This window comes from Sceloporus occidentalis, unplaced genomic scaffold (assembly GCF_023333645.1).
Source record: "Sceloporus occidentalis isolate IW3139 unplaced genomic scaffold, rSceOcc1.0.p SCAF_7, whole genome shotgun sequence".
NCBI classification, from domain to species: Eukaryota; Metazoa; Chordata; class Lepidosauria; order Squamata; family Phrynosomatidae; genus Sceloporus; species Sceloporus occidentalis.
The window spans coordinates 17,197,297-17,207,270 of record NW_028316987.1 but is presented as its reverse complement, the minus strand read 5'-3'; the positions used below and the strand labels follow the sequence as shown (position 1 = coordinate 17,207,270).

General features: G+C 45.9%; 1 protein-coding gene across 1 annotated transcript in view; it reads left to right on the top strand.

Moving 5' to 3' along the window:
• Positions 1–1,177: 1,177 nt before the first annotated feature.
• CNTNAP1 (contactin associated protein 1) overlaps positions 1,178–9,974 on the top strand; it is a 45,511-nt gene continuing 36,714 nt past the window's right edge. The window contains exons 1-3 of the mRNA XM_089532183.1: positions 1,178–1,343; positions 6,637–6,738; positions 7,490–7,683. Coding sequence (XP_089388309.1) covers positions 1,256–1,343; positions 6,637–6,738; positions 7,490–7,683 — 384 coding nt within the window. The 5' untranslated portion in view covers positions 1,178–1,255. The remainder of the gene's footprint in view (positions 1,344–6,636; positions 6,739–7,489; positions 7,684–9,974) is intronic.

Here is a 9,974-nt window from a genome sequence, read left to right as displayed (position 1 = left end):
CTATGGGCAAGTATCCTTTAATGCTTCTCTATGGGCAAGTATCCTTTAATGCTTCCCTATGGGCAAGTATCCTTTAATGCTTCTCTATGGGCAAGTATCCTTTAATGCTTCCCTATGGGCAAGTATCCTTTAATGCTTCTCTATGGGTAAGTATCCTTTAATGCTTCCCTATGGGCAAGTATCCTTTAATGCTTCTCTATGGGTAAGTATCCTTTAATGCTTCTCTATGGGCAAGTATCCTTTAATGCTTCCCTATGGGCAAGTATCCTTTAATGCTTCCCTATGGGCAAGTATCCTTTAATGCTTCCCTATGGGCAAGTATCCTTTAATGCTTCCCTATGGGCAAGTATCCTTTAATGCTTCTCTATGGGCAAGTATCCTTTAATGCTTCCCTATGGGCAAGTATCCTTTAATGCTTCTCTATGGGCAAGTATCCTTTAATGCTTCTCTATGGGCAAGTATCCTTTAATGCTTCCCTATGGGCAAGTATCCTTTAATGCTTCTCTATGGGCAAGTATCCTTTAATGCTTCCCTATGGGCAAGTATCCTTTAATGCTTCCCTATGGGCAAGTATCCTTTAATGCTTCCCTATGGGCAAGTATCCTTTAATGCTTCCCTATGGGCAAGTATCCTTTAATGCTTCTCTATGGGCAAGTATCCTTTAATGCTTCTCTATGGGCAAGTGTTCCCCAATGCTTCTCTATGGGCAAGTATCCTTTAATGCTTCTCTATGGGCAAGTGTTCCCCAATGCTTCCCTATGGGCAAGTATCCTTTAATGCTTCTCTATGGGCAAGTATCCTTTAATGCTTCTCTATGGGCAAGTGTTCCCCAATGCTTCCCTATGGGCAAGTATCCTGCAGTGCTTCCCAGGGACGTTTTCCCTATGGGCAAGTGCTGTCATTTCTTTTAGTGCGTCCCATTGATGGTGATGAGTTGGGGGGGGGGGGGTTGAGAAGAGAAGACTCAGCAGAAGCCAAGGAAGAGGAAAGCCTGCCGGCCAAGGGTCCGCCTGGAGGGTGCTGCGGGATCTGGGTGCAGGAGGCTCGTCCCCGCGGCCGCCACCTCCCGCTCTTCCTCCTCCTCCTCCTCCTCCTCCTCCTCCTCCTCCTCGGGGGCGCGCCTGTGCTGATGCTGCTTCTGCTGCTGGGTCCAGGCGGGCGGCGTCTGGCACGTGCGGCAGCAATGGCCCGGCGGTGGTGAAGCTCCCGCGGCCGCCATCCTTCCTCGGGGCTCCGGAGCATCCCCATCCGCAGCATGGGCATCCGCTGGGCCTCCTGCTCCTCTTGGCTGCTGGTCTTCGCAGCCTTCCTGAGCGGCCTCTGCAGCGGCCACTGGTTCTGGCGTGAGTCTCTGTCCCGGGACCAGGCGCAGCGGAGGCAGCCTCCTCCTCAGCTGCATTGCGGCAGAAGGAAGGGAAGGAAGGAGGGAAAGAAAAGAAGGAGGGAAGGAAGAAGGGAATGAAAAGAAGGAGGGAAGGAAGAAGGGAAAGAAAAGAAGGAGGGAAGGGGGAAAGGGGAAGGAAGGAAGGGAAAGAGAAAGGAAGGGGAAGGAAGGAAGGAGTGAAGAGGAAGGAAAGAAGGGAAAGAAAAGAAGGAGGGAAGGAAGAAGGGAAAGAAAAGAAGGAAGGAAGGGGGAAAGGGGAAGGAAGGAAGGGAAAGAGAAAGGAAGGGGAAGGAAGGAGGGAGTGAAGAGGGGAAAGAGGAAGGAAGGAAGGAAGGGGAAGGGGAAGGAAGGAGGGAGTGAAGAGGAAGGAAGGGAAAGAAAAGTCAGGAAGGAAAAGAAAAGAAGGAAGGAAGGGGGAAAGGGAAAGGAAGGAAGGGAAAGAGAAAGGAAGGAGAAGGAAGGGGGGAGTGAAGAGGAAGGAAGGAAGGGAAAGAAAAGAAAGGGAAGGAAGAAGGGGAAAAGGAAGGAAGGAAGGGAAAGAAAAGAAGGGATAGAGGGAGGAAGAGGAAGAAAGAAAGAAAGGAAAGAAGGGAGGGAGGGGAAGGAAGGAGGGAGGGAGGGAGCTTTGGGGAAGGGGGGCAGGGGCTCCACTGGGAGAGTTGGGGATGGTAGTAGGTGTTCTGGTGCCATGCTCCCCCTCGTCCTCCAGACTGGATAGAGAAGCCACTTCGACACCACTTTAACAACTGCCCTGGCTCCATGCTCTGGAATCTGGGGATGGGAGTTGGTTGTGTGGCACCAGAGCTTTGATACCAGTTTAACTGCTCAGTGCTGTGGGATTCTGGGAACTGCAGTTGACTGTGGCAGCAGAGCTTTGCACTGGAGGAATAATGCGCTGTGACACTGCTTTATCAACTGCCTTGGCTCCATGATGGTTTAATTGCTCAGTCCTAAGGGATTCTGGGGATGGGAGTTGGTTGTGGCAGCAGAGCTTTGCACTGCAGAAATAACCCGGTTTGACACCGGCGTGTGGCTCTGCTGCCACAACCAGCTCCAGTTCCCAGAATTCCATAGAATGGAGCCAAGGCAGTTGAAGCTTTGACAAACTGGATTATTTCTCCAGTGTAAAGCTGTGCTGTCACAACCAACTCCAGCTCCCAGAATTCCATAGCATGGATCCAGGGCAGTTAAAGCAGTATGAAACCGGTTTATTTCTCCAGTGTGGATTCAGGGAGCCTTCTTTCCAGTTTCTTTTGGGGGGGGGTATTCTGGGAACTGACTTGGCAGGCTTGGCTTGGCGAGGAAAGCTTCTGATGGGGGACACAGTGGCCCCTTTCGCCCTTTCTTGGGCTCTGCTGAGTTGTGGGAATGTAGGCCTCAGACTTCCCAAACTCCTGCCTTCAAAGGGCCCACATTTCCCACAAGGAAGAAAGGTCAATAACATCTAAATAATGTTACCTTTATTGGGAGAACCAGAATGCACGATGACATGTTGCAAACTTTCGAAGTCACACTGACGTCTTCATCAGGCAAACAGGAGAAAGAAATGGAAGACGTTAGTCGTAGGCCTGCAATTTCAACATCTTCAGTTTCTTTATCCTGTTTGCCTGAAGCCAGCATGACTTTGAAAGCTTGCAACACATCATTGTGCGTTTTGGTTGGCCCGATAAAGGTAGCATGGTTTGGATGTTACTGGATTTGCTATATGACCAACACGTCTACCCCTAGATGTTTTACTGAAGGAAGGAAGGAAGGAAGGAAGGAAGGGCAGGTTTGCTTGCTCGGACCTGTGGCAGTGATGAACCCAATCAAAAGGCCACCTTATTACTCTGCCTTCACCATGGGCAGCTAGGCTTGTGTCTCCCTTTAGCACCTCACCTACAGAATGGATGTAGACATTGCAAGCAAGATGTTTATTTCCCCTCCATCCAGCTTTTTCCTCCAAAGTCTCAAGTTAGAGAGATCTATAGAGTGGGGCTGCATCCACACTGGAGAAATAATGCGGGTTGACACTGCTTTAACCGCCATGACTCAAGGGTATGGGAATGGTCATTCGTTATGGCCCCTGTGAGCCGTGGCGGTTAAAGCGGTGTCAAACCACATTATTTCTCCAGAGTGGATGCAGCCAAGGAGGTTTTTGGGCCTATCTTTCCACCAGAAACCTCCCGCCTAAACAGTCAGGTTATATGATGACCAGACATCCTCCTTTTCCAGGACCTGCCTTCCATTTCAACCTTCTGCCCAGAAGGAATCCCTAAATGCCTTCCCTTTGAAGCATGATTAAGAGGCATGGATTTACATTTATATGCAGGGTGACCAGATGTCCCCCTGTCCCAGGACACATCCTCCATTTCAGCCTTCTGCCCAGGAAGAATTTCAAAACATCTCCATTTTGAGCATAACTGAGAATGAATGAATTTATATTTATATGGGTCTTTTTAGCCTTTGTTTTCTACATTTTTCTTGAATGTCCTCCATTTTGTGGTGCCTTGTTTTCCTTTGCGGCTGTGACATTGGTCATCCTGTTTCCGTCCCTACCTTTGCCCCCATCATCATCAACCCAAGTGGTCTGGGTGGCTCTGAACTCTGCACATGTTCAGGGAAGAGCGCTCTACACATGTGCAGAAGCAGTGGCCCTGGAGGTCCAACAGAACCCTAGCATTTAGGAGCATGGGAAGCTCGGGGTGACCAGATGTTCTCCTTTTCCTGGATCTGCCCTCCATTTTGGCCTTCTGTCCAAGAGGAATCCCAAAACCTCCATTTTGAGCATGACAGAGGAGTTTATCACACGGGAGGAATTTATCTTAATTTTGAAGGAAAAGAAAGTGGGGCCAGAACGCATTCATGTGAATTCGCTAGTTCAACGAATTTACATGAATTCGAATTGTGTTCGAATTAACTTCCCATTGCCCGAAAATAGTTTGCCATTGCCTGAAATTGCATGTGATCACCTCTCATGCAATAATGTGAAACCCCATGATTGCGTTCGGACTGACTTCCCATTGCCTGAAATTGTGTGTGGTAGTCTATCACGCAATAACGTGAAACCCCATGATTTTGCGTTCGGATTGCCATTGGATTATACTTCCAATTTCCCTTGTCTGATAAACTCCTTAGAAGCATGGATTTGTATTTCTATGAGTGTTTTTATATTTTTATTTCACAATATCCTCCATTTTGCAGTGCCTTGTCCTCCTTTGCAGTTAGGACATCTGGACATCTGAGGGGAAGGGGGTCAGAGGCACCTACTGTTTGTTTTTTTGCTGGAATGGAGGACTGAGGAGACCTCCTGCCTCTGCCCTTGAGTTGCTAGGCCTCCCAGTGAATGCTGAGGTAACCTGGGAGCACCCCACTCTCCCGAAGTAGCCTCCTTTGCTGCCAGCCACCTTGTTCTGCTGTCTCATTGCTAGGCCCTGCCAAGAACGTGTGAGGGTTCCCCCCATCTTTGCTCTCCAGAAGATAACAAGGCAGGAGCTGAGCCTGCAAGGGCGTGTCACAGCCACTCTCTGCAGTGGAAAGGCGGTGGGAGGAATACACATACACAAACGCACACAACCTGAAGGAAAGGAAGGGAGGGAGGGAGGGAGCCATGGATGGCACTGTTATTAAGGCAGTGCATATTCCATAGAACTACTTCGTGGCAGGTTTCCTTATGCCGAAAGAAGATACCCATGTAATAACTGGATGTAGAGTCTATGATCCATACTTTATTGCACTGTACTCTTTATAACTAGGGTCGACAAGCCAAAATCTGTCCGTTATTAAGTGAGATAAAAGGAAGATCAGACCTTTTTTTAAAATATACAATTCTTGCTGGGAGATAAATGCCCGAATGTCACACTTGCAGTTGCCAAATTTCAATTTTAGGCAGCTAGAACTCTCTTATGTACATAGGGACAGTCAGAGTTGAGCAACTTCCATGATTCTTTCATAAGTGTGGGGGATTTAATTTCGGGGAAATTGATGACTTGTGTATTTTGACTGAATGTCTGTGAACTGTAATAAGTTATGTTATTAAGCAGCCCTGTAGTTTTGCAGCCCCAAAGGGCTGAGGGTGCCACCTGCCTAAGAAGAGCTGAGCATATGAAATCCTAGGGTAGAGTCGGGGGGGGGGGGGCTATGGTGGTAGGGAAACAGGTATATCTGTAGCTGTTGAGAGAAAATGGAGAGCCCAGGGCCACCTTATTTTCAAGGTTCAGCCCAGCAGCTTGGGTTCAGTGATGGAGATGAGTTTGTGGGCAAGTGTGGGCTCTGAGTGTGGCATTGCTGCCTGGGGATTGCTGAGCATATGAAATCCTGGGGCAGAGTCGAGGGAATGGTGGTAGGGAAAAGGGTATAATTGTGGCTTTTGAGAGAAAATGGTAAGCCCAGGGCTGCCTTATTTTCAAGGTTCAGCCTAGCAGTTTGGGTTCAGTGATGGAGATGAGTTTATACTCAGAGCATATGTGGGGTGCCTGGGATGAGTGTGCCACCTGCCTGGGGAGAGCTGAGCATATGAAATCCTGGGGTAGAGTCAAAGGCTATGTTGTATGGAGATGTTTATATTTGTGGCTGTGGAGAGAAAATGGAGAGCCCAGGGCTGCCTTATTTTGAAGATTTAACCCAGAAGTTTGGGTTCAGTGATGGAGTTGAGCCTATCCTCAGAGCATATGTGGGGTGCCTGGGATGAGTATGCCACCTGCCTGGGGAGAGCTGAGCATATGAAATCCTGGGGTAGAGTGATGGTAGGGAAATGGGTATATTTGTGTCTATTGGGAGAAAACGGAAAGCCCAGGGCCATCTTATTTTCAAAGTTCAGCCCAAGAGCCTAATTTCAGTGATGAAGATGGGTTTATCCTCAGAGCATGTGTGGTGCCTTTGGTTGCTGGTTAACCACAGGCATGTGGCATTTGCAGATTGCAGAGCCAGAGGTGATTTGCTTCCAAATGTGCACCTAAACATGAGTCCCTGTCACAGTGCTTTGGTTCTGGGTTGGCTGGAACAAATTATGTTTTGAGACTGCAGACTGGAATTTTTTTTTACTTGTTTGGACTACAATTTGCAGAAGACTGAAAGAAGCTTGTGAAGATGCCCTCTCCCAGTTTTTTGGATTACAATTCCCAGCATCCCCTAGGCAGCATGGCCATGTCCAAAAAAGAACATTTCCCCCTCTTTCATTTTAGTAGCAAAGCAGACTGGGGAATTCTGGATGTTGTAGAGCAAAATACATTTTCTGGTGCCTCCTCTTCACACTTTTCCTCCTGCTTTTCCAGGGCATTGTGATTATGAACTGGTTGGCCCCCTCTACACGTGGAATCTCGCCTCATCCTCTCGATCCAACATCTTCCGTGCTGCCACTTTTGCTCGGATTTATGGTGAGTTCAGTAAGAAGAAGCAACCCTCATCCCACATGCTCTTTTTCTGGCCCAGTAGCATTAGCATACATAAGCCTAAACCAGTGACCTATTTAGCTCTGTTGGTTGTCTTCCAAAAGTGGCCACTTGCCCTGAGGAGGTTCACAAGCAAAGCTTGATAGTGGAATCTGTCCCTTTGTAGTTATTTTTTACTATGTTCCCCAGGTCAGAATTACTCATGGTCTTTAAATGCTGACCCACTGATCTCCTGCAGATTTAGTGTTTTGAATTTTATGGAGAAAAAAAATTCATAGGTTAAGCATGCACAGTGTGAATATTTGGCTTAAACTGGTGTATGCAGACAGAAGAATTGATACAAGCTAGGACCCTATTGTAGGGTTTGGTGTTTGCTCTGACTTCAGTTGATGGAGTGAGACTAATCTGTGGTTGTTCTGGGGTAGCAGAACCTGCACAGGCATGCCCTAAGGCATGACAGAGAGCTATTGACCACAACTTAGGTATTTTGGTTCTGAAAGCAGTGGTGACTGGTGCAAGTGAGAAAGGTAAATCTACCCTGGATTATACATAAGCTATCCAAGGTACTGAACTCCAAATAGGTTCAGCACCTTGGATACTTCCCTTAAAGTTCAGACTGAAACTCAGGACAGATTTACCGGCTTATTAACATGGAAACCACCCACTGCCACTGTCTGGAAGGTACTGAAAGTGATGTTTTCTCTTGTTTCTGTCCTCTTTGCCCTTTCTTGTGCAGGTGCTGGTGGCTGGTCCCCTGATCCCAATGACAAGCAGCCCTGGCTTCAGATTGACCTGACAAAGAAAGCCCATATCAAAAGCATTGCCACCCAGGGCACCTTCAATAGCTACAATTGGGTGACGCGGTACATCGTCCTCTATGGGGACCATCCCAGTAACTGGAAGCCTTATTTTCAACAAGGGAGCAATTGGGTAAGAGCGTAATTGTTGGCTGGCATCCTGTTGGTTACATACAAAGGTGTAAATCCAATTTGCACCTGTGTATGTATTATTTATGGGTAGCACAGATAATCAAATCCAACTCTCCATCCACTCTTAACTCTTTGAGCAAGGTGTAAAGAAGAATCTTTTTCCTCCCTGAGCTCTTACATTGCCTCTCCTGGTGCTGGGGCACCTCCCCACTGCTGTTTGGTGGATAATGTTGGGCAGGTGGGGAGTAGGCAGTCAGGTAATGGCTGGCTGTGGCCACAGGACAATAAAGACATCCTGGGGCTCCTCCAGGGGTCCAGGAAAGTGACATGGCTTTCCTATGGCTGGTTGCTGAAATACAGTCAGCTGCTCCCTCCGCCTAGTATCTCATTGCCACCAAATGGCTGGTGTGTGTGTGTGTGTGTGTCTGTGTCTGTGTCTGTGTCCATCCCATCATCTGGGGAGACAAAGCCTCAAGGGGGGGAGAAGATACTGAATTACAGAACTCTATGCTGTGTCAGTGAGATGCAATATCTTGCCATTTGCTCTCAGACAAGGAAGGAGGTGGTAGTGCCAGCTTTATCTGACACTCCTAAGGCCTTCCACAGACGTATGACCATTTCAGAAGAACTGGATACATTTGTGATTTCCATGCTTTTGTAGTCAAGCACTGTTTTATTTCGATGAGAAATATACACTGTGAACAATCTTTTGGCTCTTCAAGTGTTTTGGAATATAGCTCCCACAACACTTTCCCATTGGCCATGCCATTTGGGTATTTCTGGGAGTTGAAGTCCAAAACATCTGGAGGGTCCAGTATTTTCCATCCCAGTGTAAGTGCACTGTGAGCCTAACCCTTCCCATAAAATGTGTCCCACTTCTCAGTAACATGAGATAATGCAGATGTGTATGATGTCCACAATATGTGATGATTCAAATATGCAGAAAAGGTATGTAGATTTTTAATGAAAATTATTGATTGCAATTTAAATTTGTAATCAGTCCCTTCACATTTTAATTCAGACTAATAAGGATATCAAGGTGGCTTGCAACAATAATCATCATACATACAATTAGTCAAGATCTGTCACTTGAAAAATATAATGAAATTAAGAAATCAGTAAAAACAGAGGGACAGAGATTTAGCAGGATTATAAACTGTAATCAGATGACTGAACTGTAGTGTAAAGAGTGTGCAGAAATACATGGGATTATAATATGGAATTCAAGCAAAATACCCCATTTAGCCCTTTTGCCTGTTAATCTGAGTTATATATCCCACTACAGTTCTTGCAAGCCATGTACATGCAAGATCATTAAGCATGGTATGTTCAAGAACAATGATCAAATTCGAGGAAAGAATTAGAAAATACGGAATCCAAAATATTAGCAATGTTGAATGCCTGAAACTAGATGAATAGACTTATATAATAACATAAAAATACTGTTTAATACTTTAATGAGTAGTAGAAGCATCTAGAAGTCTTTATGAACAGGTATTTTGTTTAAAAAAACTCAGCATAAATTGGTAATAGTGCGTGGGTTTGTTGTAATTTAATAATCTTTTTTAGCATAAACATAAGTATCACCTGCTGAAGAATTTTAAAAGTCTATGTAACAAATTTATTTTACTACTTATAGAAACAGCACATTTTAGAAATAACAGATACTCATGCCAACATCTATGTTGTGTTATGTGGTCTTTGCAGGTTAGCTTTGAATGACATTCAGTAAGATATTAAAATGCAAGATGCAAACCGTTCTATTTGTAGATCCGGAGTGGGGAAAGTATGACCCTAAATATTTTAGCCCTCTGCAGCCCTTGACCATTCCAGACTGCACTGTTTCTGGTGAAAGAAAATGGGATGAATAGCCATAGAGGCCTCCTTTTAAACAGGTTACAGGGAACCCTGAAATATTTGCCCTTTAAAAAAATCTATTTTCCTGAACCATAGTTGGACTTCTGGTTGCTTCCAGATTGGGGGGGGGGGGGCATTTAGGCAGCCCACGTAGCCCTTGTAAGATTTCACAGCCCCCATTCCCAACCTACAGCTGTTGCCTAATGCTTCTGTAGATTATTTATGTTTTTATAGCCATATCATATGAAAAGCAATATCAACAATCTAAGATAGCGGATGACACCATACTACTAGAAGAAACCATCACAGACACGGAACAGTTAGAAGATCAAAGAAGAAAGTGCAAAGATGAGCTTAATGCTGAACATAAAGAAAACAAAATGATGACCATGGAGGACCTACATACATTCAACTTAGACAATGAGGAAATTGAAA